General features: G+C 57.4%; 6 protein-coding genes across 6 annotated transcripts; 3 read left to right on the forward strand and 3 right to left on the reverse strand.

The window, feature by feature from the left end:
- Positions 1–243: 243 nt before the first annotated feature.
- MRPL16 (mitochondrial ribosomal large subunit component) lies at positions 244–1,104 on the reverse strand (the record flags this gene model as incomplete). Its single annotated transcript, XM_028639954.1, has 3 exons — positions 244–431; positions 484–625; positions 682–1,104. The coding sequence occupies 3 exons, from the start codon at positions 1,102–1,104 to the stop codon at positions 244–246; spliced, it is 753 nt and encodes a 250-aa protein (XP_028495749.1).
- A 413-nt stretch (positions 1,105–1,517) lies between these two features.
- Positions 1,518–4,749, forward strand: D7B24_005810 (uncharacterized protein; the record flags this gene model as incomplete). Its single annotated transcript, XM_028639955.1, has 3 exons — positions 1,518–1,669; positions 1,723–4,374; positions 4,431–4,749. The coding sequence occupies 3 exons, from the start codon at positions 1,518–1,520 to the stop codon at positions 4,747–4,749; spliced, it is 3,123 nt and encodes a 1,040-aa protein (XP_028495750.1).
- Positions 4,750–5,817: 1,068 nt separating this feature from the next.
- Positions 5,818–9,220, forward strand: D7B24_005811 (uncharacterized protein; the record flags this gene model as incomplete). Its single annotated transcript, XM_028639956.1, has 4 exons — positions 5,818–5,872; positions 5,937–7,490; positions 7,548–7,622; positions 7,674–9,220. The coding sequence occupies 4 exons, from the start codon at positions 5,818–5,820 to the stop codon at positions 9,218–9,220; spliced, it is 3,231 nt and encodes a 1,076-aa protein (XP_028495751.1).
- A 784-nt stretch (positions 9,221–10,004) lies between these two features.
- On the reverse strand, positions 10,005–10,826 carry MGE1 (Mitochondrial matrix cochaperone; the record flags this gene model as incomplete). The annotated part of the gene is made up of 2 exons (XM_028639957.1): positions 10,005–10,451; positions 10,530–10,826. The coding sequence occupies 2 exons, from the start codon at positions 10,824–10,826 to the stop codon at positions 10,005–10,007; spliced, it is 744 nt and encodes a 247-aa protein (XP_028495752.1).
- Positions 10,827–14,042: 3,216 nt separating this feature from the next.
- Positions 14,043–16,436, forward strand: D7B24_005813 (uncharacterized protein; the record flags this gene model as incomplete). The annotated part of the gene is made up of 1 exon (XM_028639958.1): positions 14,043–16,436. The coding sequence occupies one exon, from the start codon at positions 14,043–14,045 to the stop codon at positions 16,434–16,436; it is 2,394 nt and encodes a 797-aa protein (XP_028495753.1).
- A 233-nt stretch (positions 16,437–16,669) lies between these two features.
- On the reverse strand, positions 16,670–17,503 carry D7B24_005814 (uncharacterized protein; the record flags this gene model as incomplete). Its single annotated transcript, XM_028639959.1, has 2 exons — positions 16,670–17,211; positions 17,296–17,503. 2 exons carry the CDS (start codon positions 17,501–17,503, stop codon positions 16,670–16,672), a joined length of 750 nt encoding a protein of 249 aa, XP_028495754.1.
- Between the last annotated feature and the right edge of the window lie 753 nt (positions 17,504–18,256).

The raw sequence follows: 18,256 nt of genomic DNA on the forward strand, positions 1-18,256 counted from the left end.
TGAGGTACAGGGCCGAGAAGGAACGTTGGTAGCCATTTCGTCGGTCATACTTCTCTCGATAAGCCACAACAAGTATTCAGAATACATTTTTAGGACTTGAGAGCTCATACGGCGAAGCAAGCTTCCAGGCCCGTTCATATCATACAGACATCTGCTCCCATCCCACTTTATCTGGCATGCCTGGTACTATGCCTGGCATGGTACGCTATAATACAGTCGCGATTGTCCCATACAGCTTGATCTCTACGACGCCGGCGCCGAGGGGGCCGCAGCCGCAGTCTCGCTAGGCGTTTGAGCAGCCTGTGCCTGTTGCAACAGCTGCTCAGGTTCGATCTTTTTCCTCGGTCGCTTCAGCTCCTCCAGAGTCACACCGTCCAGCTTGGTGATGCCGACGACGGGGGGTTCTCCCTTCTGCACGAACTCCCATTGGCCTGGCGTCTTCATTAGCACATAATCACACGTTCAGCGTCGGTCCGCACATACCAGGGAGCTTGTTGCCGGCCAGGCGGAAAGCATCCTTGACGACAGCCTCGTGAACGAGTCCCTTGACCTCGAACACAACTTGGTTGACAGCAACACGCGCGGCCCAATGGTCGAAGCCACCCTTACCCTTACCCATACGAATCTGTGGTCTTGTAAGCATGCTGGGCCCTCTTCGACAACCTCTCTGAGCCCGCTTACCTCGTTACCGGAGACGTAAACGCCCACATTGCATGCCACCCTCTTGTACAGTCGGTACTTTGTTCCACGGAGTCTCGTTTTGATGGTGTCTTCGGCGTTCTTGAGCTGCTTGGCGCTGATGCGGCGGTGGTGATCCTTCATGCGCAGCCCATAGTCACCCCACATGACCGTCGTGCCCTTTACAGAGCCTCCCGTCGCGACGCGCGGCCTGCCCTTCATCATCTTCTTCGTTCGGTCGATCGAGGGTTCGAGCCAGTTGCCCTCGCGGGCTGGTGTTGACGAGAAAGGGCGGACATCGCGCAGCGCAGCGGCGACGGCCGATCGCGCCAATTGAGGTCGGACTGGGGTGGCAAGCGTCCTCGCTGCGGAGGTGGCCGAGACTTGGAGGCCACGGAAGGCGTCGAGCAGCGTCGAGGATCGCATCGTTGCGGTTGTGGGCGGCACTCTGGATGTCCCGTGTCGATCATGGGCTAGATGGACGTTGTGATTTTTTGAAGCTGTACCGGGATGGGCATGTGGCTGATGCGGGCGGATTCGGTGCCTGAAAGTCCGGGCGACCACAAATTGACGACAGGACCCACTGCCCAAGCCACACTTTAACGCACCTACCCCGGTCGCTCAGCAAGCGCGTGCTCTTCGCGTCACGATTTCCAAAGCTTCAGGGTTCACGTCGAAGCGCATCCCTCCAGGCAACCTACCCACCACCCAGTCACTCTCATCGCATCGATTTTAGGCAGCAAGCTCGGCGGCTGTTATAAGCAGGACAGGCCTTCGAGATTTGTTTCCATTGTTTCGGAATTGTTTTTCAATCGTCCGCTCCTTCTGTTCAAGTCGACATGCCTGACATCAGGTCCTTCTTCGGGCCCAAGGGGGGTGCACCCCCTCCGAAGCCACAGCCCGCACCCAAAAAAGCCGAACCACCAGCCAAGGGCCGCCGGGGCCGCAAGGTCGTCGAGGACAGTGACGAAGATGATGTTGCTGTGATTGAGTATGGTGTTCTTCAATCTGCCGCGTGTTCGCCGTTGCTGACGCAGTCTTTAGAGACAAGCCCAAGAAAGCTACCCCGAAAAAGAAAGCGAAGGAGGAAACCAACGATGTGATGATTTCTGCGAGCGACTATTTCGCATCTTCCAACAGCAAAGCGAACAAGGCACCTGTTTCACCTGTGAAGAAGGTGAAGGCCGAAGTCGAGATTCGGACAAGTCCCAGGAACAAACAAGCCGCGTCAAAACCCGCGCCCAAGCCGGCAGCCGTGCCATCACCGGCCAAGAGTCGAGCAGCCACGAAGAAGCGGAGCGTGACGGCATATCAGGCCCACGATGATGACGATGACGGCGATGCCTACCGAGATGATGGCGCAGACGAAGACGACGATGATATTTTTGCAGCCGATACCAAAGGACGAGGCAAGCGCAAGAACGACGACTATGCCGAGGATGAAAGCGACGAGGACATTCTGCCGAAGCCGAAGCGAGCAGCTGCCCGGAACATCACTTCCGAAACGACGGCACCCAAGAGCAAGCCTGCGGCGAGTAAGAAGAGGAAATCGCCCGAGACCGAGTCTGAGCCCGAGGAGGAGAAGCCCCGCAAGAAGCAAGCGCCCGCCAAACCGCGCGCTCCCAAGGCGAAAAAGCCTGCTGAGGCCGAAGATGCCTCTTACCAGGCCATCCTTGATGACATCCCCACAGTCAGGGCGCCAACGCCCCCTGCGAGAGACCCCGATGCCAAGTTCGACTGGAGGACGGCAAGCAAGACTGGAGGCAACGGCGCTGCACCGCCCTTGAACCCTGGAAGCGCCGAGTTACCAGAGGGCGAGGATGAATGTCTTACTGGCCTCGCCTTCGTCTTCACTGGTGTTCTTCAAACCATCGGTCGCGAAGAGGCACAGGCTCTTGTCAAGAGGTATGGCGGAAAGGTCACGGGTTCACCGAGCAGCAAGACGAGTTACGTCGTGCTTGGAGAAGATGCCGGCCCTAGCAAACTCAAGAAGATACAAGATCTCGGCATCAAGACAATCGATGAAAACGGTCTTTTCGAGCTCATCAAACGCCTTCCTGCATATGGAGGCGGCGGCAAAGGAGCAGAGAAGGCACGGGAGAAGAAGAAGCAGGCCGAGGAGAAAATCAAAATCGACGCTCGAGAGATGGAACGTGAAGAGAAGGCCCGAAAGCTCGAGGCTGAAAAGGCCGCTCAAAAGGCTGCCGCAGCCCGTGGTTCGGCCGCACCTGTCAAGCCAGCAGCCCCTGTGGCCCAGCTCTGGACGTCAAAATATGCACCCACGCAGCTCAGCCATATCTGTGGCAACAAGGCACAGGTTGAGAAGATCCAGAATTGGCTCAAAAATTGGCAAAAGAGCCGCAAATGGGACTTCCAAAAACGGGGGGCCGACGGCATGGGTGCGGAGCGAGCCATCATCATATCCGGCCCCCCGGGTATCGGCAAGACCACAGCAGCACACCTCGCAGCCAAGCTGGAAGGGTTCGACGTCATTGAGAGCAACGCAAGCGACACCAGAAGCAAGAGGCTGGTGGAGGAAGGTGTCAGCGAAGTCATGAACAACACCTCGCTACTCGGCTTCTTCTCTGGCGACGGAAAGAAGCTAGATGCCGGCAAGAAGAACATAGTCCTGATTATGGACGAGGTTGACGGCATGTCGGCCGGTGATCGCGGCGGTGTCGGAGCTCTGGCCAAGTACTGCAAAAAGACAGAAGTGCCTCTGATTCTCATCTGCAACGAGCGTCGTTTGCCCAAGATGAAGCCCTTCGATCATGTTGCCATGGACATCCAGTTCCGACGACCGACAGTCGATCAGGTTCGATCTCGTATCATGACCATCTGCCACAGGGAGGGACTAAAGCTTCCCCCTCCAGTGGTCGATGCGTTGATCGAAGGCAGCAACAAGGATATTCGTCAAATCATCAACATGATTTCGACAGCAAAACTCGACCAGTCAGCCATGGATTTCGACCAAGGCAAGGCCATGACCAAGGCTTGGGAGAAGCATGTCGTTCTGAAGCCCTGGGACATTTGCCAGAAGATGCTCGGAGGCGGCCTCTTCGCGCCTTCTAGCAATGCCACGCTCAATGACAAGATTGAGCTCTACTTCAACGATCATGAGTTCAGCTACCTGATGATCCAGGAAAACTATCTTCGATGTAAGCCAATGGCGTTGAACAACAGAGGCTACAACAAAAGGGAGGAGAACCTCAAGGCGCTCGAACTTTTTGATCAAGCGGCAGAGAGTATCAGTGACGGTGATCTCGTCGATCGCATGATCCACGGACCGCAGCAACAGTGGAGTCTCATGCCAACGCATGCCATCTTCAGTACCGTACGCCCTGCCAGTTTCATCGCCGGCCAACTCATGGGATCCAACTTTACCTCGTGGCTTGGCAACAACAGCAAGACAGGCAAGCTCAACCGATTCATCCGTGAGATTCATGCTCATATGCGACTGAGGTCCTCTGGTGACGCGAATGAGATTCGCCAGCAATACCTTCCTGTCCTGTGGGAACGGATAATCCGCCGCCTTGATATTGAGGGCAAGGAGAGTGTGTCGGACATTATCGATCTTATGGACAGCTACTACTTGACTCGCGATGACTTTGATGCGATGAAGGAGTTAGGTGTGGGACCGCAGGATGAGTCTCGCATCAAACTCGAAACGCAGACAAAGGCACACTTCACAAGGACGTATGTATCACATCTCTTCATGACCCAGACTCATCACACTGACATGCTTCATATAGGTACAATCAAATGTCCCACCCTGTTCCTTTCATGAAATCGGGCAATGTTCAAGCACCGATGAAGAAGGCCAAGGACGCTCCTGACCTCGAAGAAGCTATCGAGGAGGAAGATGAGGGCGAAGCTGAGCCGGAGGAGGCTGTTGATGAGGACAAGCTCGACCTGAAGACGGACAAGTACGTCAAAGCAGCCAAGAAGAAGCCCGTAAAGGGGGCCAAGGCAAAGGCAACAAAGAAAGCGGAGGACGGAAATGAGAGCGATGCCAAGCCCAAGAAAGGCCGCGCAAAGGCCCCTGCGGCGAAGGGCAAGGCCAAGAAGTGAAGAATGAATCCGGGTATTGAAGGGGGACGCCACGAAGGCCTCCTTGGCGTCTGAGCGGTGTGCATGATACTGTATTGGGTTCATGGGCGAGGATGATAGGCAAGGTGCCTTGGTTTGAAGCTGTCACTCTTGTTATATCTACATCCCAATCTGTAATTGCTTGCAAGAGGCAGACGATAGGTTTGTTGTAGCACCACGAATAATGGCCCATCACTCGTCACACTGGGCATGTGAATAATAGGGTTGTCAATGGTCAGACGGCATTGGACATTGGGAAGTGGCTTTGACAGTTACCTTTGCTTTCGATCACGTATCTGCTTGCTCCACTTGTCATGTCTTGTAGACCGATGGATGCTGATCTGAATCGCAAGACGGCCTCGTCACAGCATGTACGCTGGGTTTGCTCGAGCAGTTTGCCTGAGTTTTCATGATCAGGAGAGAAGTTCATTGCTGACATCGCACCTGCCGTCCATCAACGGTATGCCTGGTTTCAAGAGTCCGTGCGCTGTGATAATGGTACTATTGGGCAGAAGGCACTGCCAAAGCTCTTCTTCTAGGTAAGGCATGTGGCATTGAAGCTATCACCAACCGGGGATATTCTGCCCATTTTGCTTTCACGAACAATGGGACCCAACATGTGAGTCGCCAGTTCAAGGCGGAAGCAACGAAAGCTTACATGCTTGGGTCTCCTAGTGTGCTAGTAGGTCCAAGACGCGCACGCAAGTTCTCGCCAACCGCTGACGGTCGGTAGAAACTCTTTGGCTTCAACGCCGACCCCTGTGGGCGACGGTGCCATGGCGATAGGCACCGCTTAGTCGGCGCGCGGGTCCTGTTTAAAAAGAATCCGTTCAGAGGCAAGGCTATATCCCGCGATCTCTCGTTGTTCTCCATCGACAGCAGCTGTTCCTTCCCACGCTAGGCCTCAACTGACGATCCCCTCAAGACTCAACTAGCAAAGTGTCAAACTGCTGCAGAAGCATCAGATTCCGCAGGCAAACAGGAAAGAAGAGAAAGATCAGAATAATCAAGGTTCTCAGCAACAGGCAGATCGTCTGCCAACGCTGGGTCATGCACAACGACCTGGAGCAAGAGGGCGTGGACTCACACCCCTATCGCGATGAAGGTATGCTGGATCTGAGGTCGACCAAGGGTGTTTGGCGTGTCATCTAGCTAATGCTACGAAATAGAAAGCACTTTGACGCAAAATGGGGAGGAAGGATCTCACGCTGCTCATGATCTCTCCATGATAGAGGAAGTCTCGTCAGACGTTGAAAAGTCGTCGGGTCGGCAAGCACGCGGCAAGAGGGGCTGGAACAACAGCAAAAGCCCATTTTTCGAAACATTTCCCTCCGACGAAGATGATGTTTTTGTCGAAACTGGAAACGGCGCTCTCGACGCGCTCCGCGCCGGGAACTTGCAGCGCGCGCGCAACCAACAGCAGGCCAGTCCATCAGGCCGCATCGTCCAGCGTCGGTACGCCGGACGATTCAGCTTTTATGGTGATGACGATGACTTTGCCACGGATATCCCTCGTCGGCTTGAGTCTTCGCTTCCAAAGTCTTCGACTTTTGTGCTCGATCTTCCTGCGCCGCGAGATGCGCACTCCTCCCGTGCTTCGCGGCGTGCTTCAGGGCCTAACCAGACGCCTACCAAAGGTCGTCGCGGCCGATTCGCTATCCACAGCGAGCTCACAGCTTCTGAGAAACATCGTCTCAGTGTCGGAACTGCCCCAAAGATTCTCGAGAGAGATTCTCCGATGGCTGCTTCGCATGATCACAGCCGAGGCAACTCGGACGCGAGCACGCTCCGCATGGGAAATGGCATCTACCCACCACCCTTGAAAACTCTCGATCGACAGGGGTCACGGAACGACGAGGAACACAGCATTCAAGACTCTGAAATGATCTCCAACACTGATGCGAATGATGACGTCCAGCGCCGTCGTTCTCGAAGCAACGCGTCCAGCGGCTCGACGTTGACTGTCGATGGCATCCTTTCGTCTGAGGAAGAAGGCTCAAGAATGTCAACACACGTCCCTGACAATGAGGCTCAGAGCGATAACATCAATTTCAGTAGCTGGAAAACGTCGGCCGAGGTAGCCCTACCTCAGCTGAGTCTTCTACCTCCTGCCAGCATCTCCACCCGTCAAGGGCCTTTTGTGTGGTCTCCAGGCAAGCAACATCTAGTCCGTCGGGACGGAGATCTTCAGTTCGAGCAGACGGTAGACACTCCTCTTCTCGTCCCTGGACCCAAGTCTGCCCGTAATCAAGGCGGTCCTCACGGCTTTGGCGACAACATTTACCCCGAGGAATGGGTCGAGGCTGGCGAGCTGGGCGAAGGATTGTACCCTCCCGGCAACCATCACGGCCTCTCGGACCCGTTCTCCTCCTCCAGTGCTGTCTCGCATGGGGCTGGCATAGTTGATGGAGTTGCAGGTCTCAAAGTCGCTGTCGTGGACAATGCTTTTACTCCTGAGGCGCTCCGGCGAGGTCAGCCTGGTGCGCAGGCTGCCGCCCAGCGAAATCGGCTGCTCAGCCCATTCTACAACCATCTGCAGCAGCTCGCGGTTCTTTCCCGCAGTGAAGGTACTGATGACGACGCATTCGAAGTCGGTAGAAGGGCAGGATCCGCAGCCAGTGATGGCAGTGACAGTGCCACCCTTTACACGCAGAATGGTTTGCTCCCCGAAGCCATCGAGTCTCCCGCAGCACATGTCCTACAGGAATATGAGACTTCCAGCAGTAAGTGACATCTGTGCTGAGACTTTGCTTGTTCGTTTCTTTTCTGACACTTTGCAGAAGGTGGTAGTGTCGACCAGGATTCCCATCTGGAACTCAGCTTGGGCTACTCCGAGCGCCCAACTCGTGATGCATGTAGGTTAAGCTCCAATATGGACGCGTCGTTACACGAATTGACGGCTCTAGACCTTATGAAGAAATCTACCCAGTCTGATGCTCCTGTCGCTATGGGCGGTTGCACGTTCAACACGCGCGACTGGGGCGACTACGGCAGTGCACTCGTTGACCATGCCCCTGAGAAGGCGGCGCCCAAGATCCCCGGCTGTACCGCTGGCCAGACCTCGAACAAGAACTGGAAACTTACAGGGCCCGTTCTTCAAGCTTACAACGCTATGAGAGGCTCTCGGATGGCCGCGGGTGACCCCATGGGTACGTGGGTCGGTGTGAAGCTGCAAGAGGGTCTCATGAAGAAATTGCCAGAAGGCAAGGAAAAGGAGCAGGCTCCCGACTTCAACGTCCAAGGCCTGCAGAAATTCACGGCCGAAATTGCAGAAACCCTTCAGGAGCGGCCGTCCATCGACAAGGCCGCCCGTCAGGAGGTTGCCAGCGTGCCGCGCCCACAGTATCAGCACATCAATCCGCCCAAGGGCTTCAAATATCCCGCGCACCTAGCCTCATCCATCCACGGCATCGCCTCCGAGAGCTTTGACAGAAACTTTGAGGAGGAGTACGATATCTCTGATGACGAGGGCGACCCGCGCGATGGCCGCATCTCCCCCTGCACGTTCCGCGCCTTGGCCGAGGGCTGCACTCGCTGGGAGGAACCCGGCAAGACACTCATCCAGATGCCCCCGAACACAAAGAGACTCCGTCCCAAGACACCCCCTGGCGGATCGCAGTTGCAGATGCCTCCCGACCGCATGGCACACAACTTCACCTGGCAGAAGGACATCGAGGACGGCGACGCACTGTCTCCGATGTACAGCCTACCCTCGGAGCCGTCCATCGTCTACACGCCCCCGGGCCTCCACCCAAAGGCACAGATCCGCAACTGGTCGACCAACATGTACGACCGCATGGATCCGCTCATGGCCAAACGCCTCCGCGACGCCCAGGATGCCGACGAGAGCGACGCTGACGCCCAGGACGCCGTCGAAGCGGCGGCCCCTCCCGCGAGCACACCGCCCACGGCTTCATCGGAAAACAGACCCTACACGCAAACCGAGGTCGCCGCAGCCCTGACGTCGCCGCAGTCACGGACGCTTGCCGGCATCCCCGCCTCGGCGGCCGAGGGCGTCGTGGCCCAGCGCTGGCAGACGGTGGGCCTCTGGCGCGCGCAGGAGGAGACGCTCGCGCGGCGGTGCGACGCCGAGCTCACGCCGCAGCTCGCGGCCACGCGCGCACAGCTGCGCAGCGTGCGAGCTGGCGTCGACGTCATTCTCGCCGCGCGGGAGGCCGCGGCCAGCTCGAAGCTTGCGAGGCAGAACAGGCGCATTCTGCGGCAGGTGAGCGGCCATTTGAAGGATGTCAAGTATCAGCTCAAGCTGAGGAGCCAGACGCTCGGGGAGACACGGGCCGTTCATGATCGGCTTGAGCGGGATATCCGGGATGTGCAGCAAGGCATCGACAAGGAGCTCCAGAGGGCTGGTTTGAAGGATATTGAGGCTGTCAGGGCCGAGGTTGGAGAGGAGGTTTGGGAGCGGTTGGTGCGTGATGCTGAGGCAGAGGAGTGATGCTACTTTTTTTTTTCTGTTTTGCTGACCTTGCGCGCGACGACGAATACAGGGGATGGAAAATTGGGCAACATGAGGCGTTTGGACTTTTCCTTTCTTTGCTTGTCTCCTGGCTGCTTGTCCTTTTTCCTTGGTTGGTCTCCTTTTCACTATTCATCTGATGATACCCTCTTGCGGACTTCAAAATGGCGGACAGCACGACTCTTCAAGCAGGGAAACAGATGCGACTGTCCAAGTATGTAGTATCATTTTGTATAACGTCGCAATGGCGGACAGCACGACTCTTCACGCAGGGAAACAGATGCGACTGTCCAAGTATGTAGTATTATTTTGTATAACGCTTGACTGCCCGTGGGCTTGCTGCGCGCCAGTGACGTGACGACTCTCGGCCGTCCTATACTTGATACATCGCCGACCATGCCTATTTGCCATGTCACACATGCAGTTTATGTAGATACATTTTTCCCGGCCTGTCCAGTTGACTAGACATTGAACACGGCGTCTTCCGTCCGTCTTCGTCTTCCACTGTTCTTTCTTCTTCCGTCATGAGGGGAGCATTGTACACATTGACACGAAAAGCCTGATGGCGCATTCCGTGTCAAAGTCGGTTGTGTTGCAGTTGTTGTTGGTTTCAGTAGTAATACACGGGCGACCCGCCTCAAGCAGCGTCGCCCCTCATCTCTCTTATTCGTTCCTCTCTCTCTCTGTCTCTCTCTCTCTCTCTCTCTTGCGCGGCCAGCGGAGGCGCATCAAGCATCTCCAAAGAGGCAAAAGGGTTGGGCATTTATTGGTTCTTGACAACGCCGACCTTGGCAGCGCGCAGCACGCGGCCGTTGAGCTTGAACCCCTTGGACTGGACGTGGAAGACGGTGTTGTCCTCCTTGCCGGGCTGGGGCGTCATGAAGGTGGCCTCGTGCTCGTTGGGGTTGAACTTGTCGCCCTCGGGGCTGAAGCGCTCGAGGCCGTGCTTCTCGAGCGTGTTCATGAGGACCGTCTCGGTCATGCGCAGGCCCTCGTGCAGGTTGGCGAGGTCCTTGGCAGCCTCGGAGGCGTCGGCGGCGGGCGACAGCTTGGACTCGGGCACCATGCCGAGGGCGCGGTCGAGGTTGTCGATCGAGTCGACGAGGTCCTTGGCGAACTTTTGGATGGCAAAGTCGCGGGCCGACTTCATCTCGCGGGTCGTGCGGTCCTGGAGGTTGCGGAAGTCGGCGACCGAGCGGAGGCACTTGTCCTGGAAGAAGGGGGGATAGTTGTTAGAGACGTCATGCTGTCATGGGAGGCCGGGTATGCTTTGGGATTGGATGCTCACCTTCCAGTCGAGGGCCTCTTTCTCCTTGGCCTCGAGCTGCTTCTTCAGGGCGTCGAGCTCGGGGTTGGCGCTCTCGGGGGCAGCGGCATCACCCTCCTTGGCCTTGGCATCAGCCTTGGAGTCGGGCTCGGAGCTGTACCATCGCGACACGGCGGGCTGGGCGGCGCGTAACCTGAAGGCCGGGGCGAAGGTCTGGGTCTGCTGGAATTGGGGGCGGAGGAGCGCCTGGGACGCGGCGGGGGCACGAGCGGCCGAGCGGGTGGCGCGGGCGCCAGAGGTGATGACCTTGCGGAGCATGGTGAATGTGGAAGGGGATGGTGCTATTAGGGGGAGGAAGTTAGGGATGACAATGTCGTGTTCGTGGTCGCGTGAGGTTTGGGTTGGTGATGAGGTGTGGTGTTGCGAAGGCGGAATTGAAATTTTATCGGGTCCAGATGTCACCGGCTGACGGGAGAAGGCGCAGGGTCTGGGCCAAGCTGTGATGGTGCTGGTGCTAGCTGGTGCCTACTGTTGGCTGCTGCTGCTAGCTGCTGTCTGCTGTCATTGCCGGCTGCCAGCTGGTGCCGCTGGCCGGTGACCGCCGACTGCTACCTAGCTCGTGCCGAGTCGGACAACGGCGTGGAAGAAGCCGACGCGGGCCGTGCTGGGCATCTGACCATAGCATTTGTGACCAATGGCCGCCCAAGGACGAATGGCCAATGACAAAGGGTGGATAACATGTGTCGAGAGACGTCAGGGACGGCCAGTCTTCCATGAGGGCTTCTTCCGCTGCCCGGGCCGTGAGCTCAAATGTGACAAATCATGGGTAGATGACGTCTTGATTCGCTAAACTGACATGTCTCTGCTTTCCTTTTCCCATGTCAATCATCTCCGTGCAGCTGAGCTGGGCCTGCGACATGTTGTGGGGGAACACGGCTCGAATGGCAAGGGGAACATGTCTGTACCACAAAACATGTTCGCACGAGACGCAGGCGGAAGGCGTCCAACTGCTTTTGGCGGGCGGTAGGCAGTGCTGAACAACCATTCCACGGCTGAAAAGCAAGTGAAAACAACTTGACAGCGAAGCATTGCAGGGCCAAGAAATTGCCAAGAAGGCGAAAATGAAGTTGCGTTGCCAATATTTTATACACGAAAGGAAAAAGCATGGTATGAGCCAGTACGCCAGAGAGACCATGCGGAGCACGGAATCGGGCGGTCGGATGCCGGCCTAGGGGACGAGGTTCGGCGGGCCCCACGCCTCAGGCCCCTAAGGCAGGTCCCTAAGGCACATAAGGCTAAGGAACCTACGGTAGGTGCCGCCGGGGCCTCCTTTCTTCTGGCCCCTTTTCCCTTCTCGTCTCCCTCGAGGAAGCGATGCAGCGTCTTTGCGTGTGCATCTTCGCACTCATAGGCTCACCGGGTTCCGCTGAGCCAAGAACACCAAACTGCCAAGAAGCCACCACCAAAAGCTGCGCCCACCACCGAGCGGCTCGCCAACACAGCTCAACAAGCTCACCAAGCACCCGGCATGCACCACCCAAACAATCCTTCCAGGCCGCCCGGGGTGATCGTCCCGGCCCACACACCATGGCACGCAGATTCGCACTGTAGCTTAAAAGTAGGTAGGTACCTTAGTACATTACAGTAGATGCAAGGCACATCATGCAGGCTAGGATCTAAGGAGGTATTCGATCCAGGGGCCAGGGGCCAGGGGTCCGGGGGGAAGAGAGGGGGGGGGGGGAAGGTGGGCTGGCTCGTATTTGCTTCTTTAGTACCTGGCGCCCGCTGAAGGTGGTAAACGGTGGAGGAACCACAGCGGCTTCAGTGGCTTCAGCGGCACCTTCTTCACCCCAACGTTCCAACGCCCAATGTCCAAACGTCCAAGCAGACGCCTCTGCTGACTCAGGAGGAGGGACCATCGGAGAAAACCCGACCGACCTCCATCAGACGCGAACCACCCACCAATCGCCAATTTTGTTTCAGGCTTCGGGCTCAGCCTGCCTGACGCTTGGAGCTGCTTCCACTTCAATGGCGAATGAACAACCAGACCAGAGGCCAAACAACATCAGACGCACGCATCGTCACCACGCAACCCACCTTGACGTTGAGCGGACCCCCCAGAAATTCGGATTTTTTTTTCTTCTCACTGGCCTTCTCAGCCCACTGACAGGGCCATCCCCGGTGCTCGATCCTCTCTTGTCTGTCTGCGCCTCTTTCGTCTCAAGTCTTCTGACTGACTGACTGACTGATGATGGACAGACTGGTGATCAAAGCTCGTGGCACTGGAACGACACGCCACGAGGGTCTCGCCCGTCTGTCTGGCCAACGCTTTTCCCGCCCAAATCGTATGGGAGCTTCAATCCACATGGGAGTCAAACCCGCTGCGAAACCCGCTGCGAACTCCCAAAACAACATCGCACTTGATGGCCAGACAAAGCCCCGGTCGACTGGACTGAGTCCCCCGACAGAAACATCCGCAACAATGGATGGATCTCTCAGGCGTGGCGATCCGGCCGCTAGACCAAACAACGGTTCTACCCACCCAGGGCTACCCTTCGCGTGAGACTCGCCGTTTCTGGTAATCGCTGAGCCCTGGCCCCTCCGCCTGGGTCCGACCGCATCGACTGCATCAGACGGCACTTGGCCAGGAATGGCATTGATGTGCTCATCTGATCCCACCTTTCCCGCGCCAACGTAGGGCCACCGCAAGCCGTCTCGATATTTGTTCCTGACTGGACTTGACTGGGCCTGGCTGGAAACCCTGGACCCAGGAATCGCGACCGCTGCCAAGGCCTGCCAAGGACCAGCGTCGTCCGTCGTGGCGCCTCTCGCCTGTATGGAATTCAGGGGGGGTCTGTGTGAGCAGCACCGGTGCCCATGTGCGTCCAGATCGGTATAGCTTGAACGCTAGCATCACGTCTATCGCTGCGAGCTCGAGGAAAAAGGATCCCCTGGCGAAGGGAAACCTCGCACCACCGCCGGACTGCAAGTCGTCACCGGAATCCCTGGCATCCCCATGTTCACCCACCATGGCCCGCCTTCGTAGAATTTTGCCGCCTGAGCAGCTCCTGGTCCCGAGCCTTGGCCTGCCTGTACCTGCATACCGGGTAGAGCATCAAGCCGTCTCTAGCTCGGCACACCATCCTATGTTTAGACCCCCAAAATCTCCTCCACGAAGGGGGTCCAGCGTGGGCCATCGCGGACCACGGCAACGTGGACGCACGCTCCTTTCTTTGTCCGTTGTTTCTGAAGTCAGCCGGACCTGGGAAACAGACCTGCTGTGCCCTGTCGGGCTTCCCCAGACTCGATCGACAGCTGGCCACGGTGTGGTATATAAGTCTCGTCACCTTGCCTGGTATCCCGGCCTTCTGCTCCCTTGTCTCTCATCGGCCTCTCGCGGTATCATTCGTTTCCTGGTTGACTTTTATAAGTCTTCCTTTACTTTCGTTGGCTGTTCCAAGTCTCTTCGTTCACTCACTCGCTTGAAGCTTGAGCCTTTCGATCCTCCGAGGATCAATACCCCCCCAGAACACCATGCGCTCCAGCTTTGTCCTCGCGGCCTTGGTGGGCCTGGCGGCTGCCTCTCCGGCACCGGCGCCTCACTGCCTCGTCACCGGCGACTGTGGCAACGAGCTCGAGTCGAGGCAGATCAGCGTCGTTATCAACAACATCATTGACACCATCAACTGCAGGATCTTTAAGATCTGCAAGCCCACCACGACCACCACGACTTCGAGGCCTGCTGCTGCCACGACCACGTCCACCAGACCCGTGGTCCCTGCCGTCACCACGACCACATCCCCTATCGGTGTCCGCACCACCACTTCTACTTCGGTCCCTGCGACCGTCGTCACCACCACGGCCGCTGCCACCGCCACCAGCACCGCCACCACCACCTCGACCGGCACCGCTGGCACTGCTCTGCCCAGCGCCTCTAGCTGTGACAGCACCGTTCTCATTCTGGCCCGTGACGATACCGGCATCGCCGCCGGCAGCGCCGGCCTCAAGGGCTATGGTATCCCCTTCCAGGGCCTGGCCATTCCCCAGGCCGGTGCTCCTCTGCCCGAGCTGTTCTCCGGCTCCAAGGGCAACTTTGGTGCCATCATCATTGTCGATGCCATTGCGTACGAGTACACGGACGGATGGCGCTCTGCTGTGACCACCGAGCAGTGGGATGCTATCCACAAGTACCAGCTCGCCTTTGGCGTCCGTATGGTCCGCATCAACGAGTACCCCGGTCCCCTCTTCGGCGCCGCAGCCGGCGAGGGCTGCTGTGGCGCCGGCGTCGAGCAGCTCATCAGCTTCACGGACGTCTCCGATTTCCCCACTGCCAACCTCAAGGTCAACGCCGGCGTCAGCAGCCAGGGTTTGTACCATTACCCCGCCACCATCACCGACAGTAAGACCACCAAGCAGGTTGCCAAGTTTGCTGGCGGTCCTGGCGTCGTTGAGGGCGCTGCTGCCGTCATCAACAACTTTGATGGCCGTGAGCAATTCGTCTGGTTCACCAGCTGGGCTCCCGAGTGGTCTGCGACGTCCAACTACCTTCAGCACTCTCACATTCACTGGATGACGCGTGGCCTGTTCCTCGGCAAGCGCAAGGTTCATCTCTCTGCGCAGGTCGATGACTTGCAGCTCGAGACCGATCTCTACTACCCTGCCGGTACTGTCTTCAAGATCCGCACAGGAGACCTGGATGCCCACATCACCTGGCAGCGTGATATCAACAGCCGTCTGGCTGCCGGTTCTGAGTTCTGGCTCGAGCTTGCGCACAACGGCAACGGCGATATCATCTCGGCCACTGCGGATAACAGGCCCCAGGACGGCGTTTGCAACCCCAACTACGCCGTTGACTACCCCGAGCAGATTGACACTCCTCTGGAATTCCAGAAGCCCTTGGGCACTGGTCAGGATATCTGGGGCACCGAATTCACCAAGTACGGATGGTCCAAGACCTGCGCTCAGCGTGACGAGTTTGCCAGCTGGTTCCTCGACACGTCTAAGCTCAACGCCTTCGCCCACCTGTCCCATACCTTCACCCACATGGGCCTCAACAACGCTACCTATAAGGATACTGAGCGCGAGATTCAGTTCAACCAGGCTTGGATGACACAGATGGGCATCGACAAGGCGACCAAGTTCTCGCCCAACGGCCTGGTTCCTCCCGCGATTACGGGTATGCACAACGGTGATGCCATTCGCGCCTGGATGACCAACGGTATCACCAATGTTGTCGGAGACAACACCCGCCCTCCTCTCCGTGCCAAGAACGAGTACTGGCCTCTCATTTCCAACGTGGCCGATAATGGCTACGATGGTCTCCTTATCATCCCGCGGTACGCGACGACCATCTACTTTAACTGTGATACGGCTGAGTGCACGACCCGCGAGTGGATTGAGACGTCGGCTGGCAAGGGCGACTTTAACAGCCTGCTCGATAACGCACGCGCTGAGAACACCCGTCACCTTCTCGGCCTGCACGCCGACCCTTACATGTTCCACCAGGCCAATATGCGCCAGGTTGACATGCCGTCCATCACGGTCGGCTCGCAGACGGGCAAACTGTCGCTGATTATGTCCTGGGTCGAGACGATCACACAGGAGATGGGCCGTCTGACCAACTGGCCCATCACGTCGCTGAAGCACGACGACATCGGCAAGAGCTTCTCCGACAGGATGGCCCTCGATCAGTGCGAGCCGAAGCTCTCGTACAGCTACAGCAACGGCACGACCATCTCGTCCGTCACCGTCTCGGCCAAGGGCAACTCGTGCAGCGTGCCCGTGCCCGTCACCATCCCTGCTGGCACCGTCACGAGCTCCGGCGCCGTCAAGGCCGACAAGGTCGGCAGCGAGCCGCCCATCCAGTGGGTCACTCTCAACGGATCGCCCGTCACCCTGAACCTGGGCCAGACTGTTGGCGGTGCTTAACTTCATTTCCCTTTTTCTACATTCAATGTGTATAAACCTTTCGTAGATTAGTATACTTGACGGCATGGCGTTGCGGCAAACTAATATCAATAATGTTCAACTAAGAGTGTTCCGCAAATATGTGATCAGATGTTTAGTGGCGAAGTAACAGGAAGTGCAGTCTGTCTGCAGAGATTCCAACTTGACATTGATACGTAGGAAACAGACTATCATTTCATACCCCTAACATAGACTCAGCTGCCGCCATCTGCGGAGCTCGTGCCGACGAACACCACCAGGACGGCAGCGTACGTCGCCGTCGCGACCAGCGTCTCGATGTTGGAGACCCGAATACCAAAGGAGAGGACCAGCGAGAACAGCACCAGCGCAACGGACACGGTGATGAGACTCTTGTGTAGCGAGGGCCCCAGTGCCATGATGATCATGGGTCCGATGAGGAAGCCGCCGCCCGTCAGCGCGATGAGGAACCGAGCCAGACGGTCGACGAACGTCGAGACCTGATGCGGAGGGTCCCCGTCATGATATTCTCTCGCGCGCCGGCCCTTTTCCTCACTCGAGAAGGTCAGGACCTTTGGCAGCGAGGCCATGAGGGACCGGCGCAGGGGGTCGATCTGTGCCGTCTCGTCCTCGAAGAAGTGGTAATGGCTGGCGAAAGAATGGGGAAACCCGTCCTCGAACCGCAAGGAGGCCTCGAGTAGGGCCTTTCGCTCGCCGCTCTTGGTCACGGGCACGGCCTTGCTCGAGTGGAGGTACCGATAGTCACGGATCGCAGTTGCTGCGTATTCACTCATTGGTCAGCAATTATTTTCCTCGCGCGGTCAGAAGAAGCGTGTCTGGAGGACGTCAGAGCAGAGCGCACCATAGTCCCGGAGGAGCTTTTGGAGTTTCACGCCGTCTTCCTCGGAGCGCAACCCTTCTTTCTTCAGCCTGCTCTTCTGGTGGGCGAGTGTGATGTAAAAGTTGGTCAAGTTCAGGCGTTGGAGATATTCGAATCGGAGGAAATGAAAGTCCTCCTCTTCACGGAGTGAACTGTCGACGTATTTCTTCAGACTCTCTGGATCCGTCATCGTGCCAGGCTGTGCGGAAGGGAGAGGCTTCGGATGTGCAGGGTGTTTTCGTGTCCGGTGGGATGAGGCAGTCTTAATGATTTGCGTTGTGGCAGTGTTCCGAAATGGCTGCATTGCAGCATGCAACCTTTAGGGAGGAGTCGTCCGCATCAGACTTGTTCGCTGCTGGTTGGCGCGAGATGGGCGGCTCAGCTGGCGAGGCCGTCCGTGTAACCACCTTTCGCGGATCAGGCTCGTTGCTTGCCCACCTCCTTCTGGGCGGCTGGTCAGATAAGGCTGGCCATCGGGGTGGTACGGGCATGAGAGAGCCTCGTGGAGAGGGGTGAAGTGCGTAAAGAGGAAATAATGTTGTCGTTCCGCTGTAGCTTGCGGGCAGAAACCAACCCTTTCGCATTCTCCAGACTCTTTTCCGCCTTCTGGCGCTGGTCCACCCTGCTGTTGACGCGCCTTCACCAGTTGCTGCCACAGTCCCTTTGCCAGCATGACCCGGTCCTCACGTGGAAACGATGGGGCTGGGAACTGCAGGTCGGGAGGCACCCAGAACGAAAAGCGAGGGCGGACGGCCCTCATTTCCAAGGCTCTGAGAAGAGGTTCCTCGAAGGGGGAGGCTTCAGGCTTGAGGGATGGCGGGGCACAAAGCAATACTCACAATCCCAGTCCCGAAGATTCACACCGGCTTGAAGGACGACCCTCATCCTGCGACTCAAATCGATCACGCTTATCACAGGGTTCGCAAGTATCCGACAATGACAC

The sequence above is a fragment of the Verticillium nonalfalfae genome (genome assembly GCF_003724135.2).
Source record: "Verticillium nonalfalfae strain VnAa140/NRRL 66861 chromosome Unknown scaffold_38, whole genome shotgun sequence".
In the NCBI taxonomy this organism is placed as follows: Eukaryota; Fungi; Ascomycota; class Sordariomycetes; order Glomerellales; family Plectosphaerellaceae; genus Verticillium; species Verticillium nonalfalfae.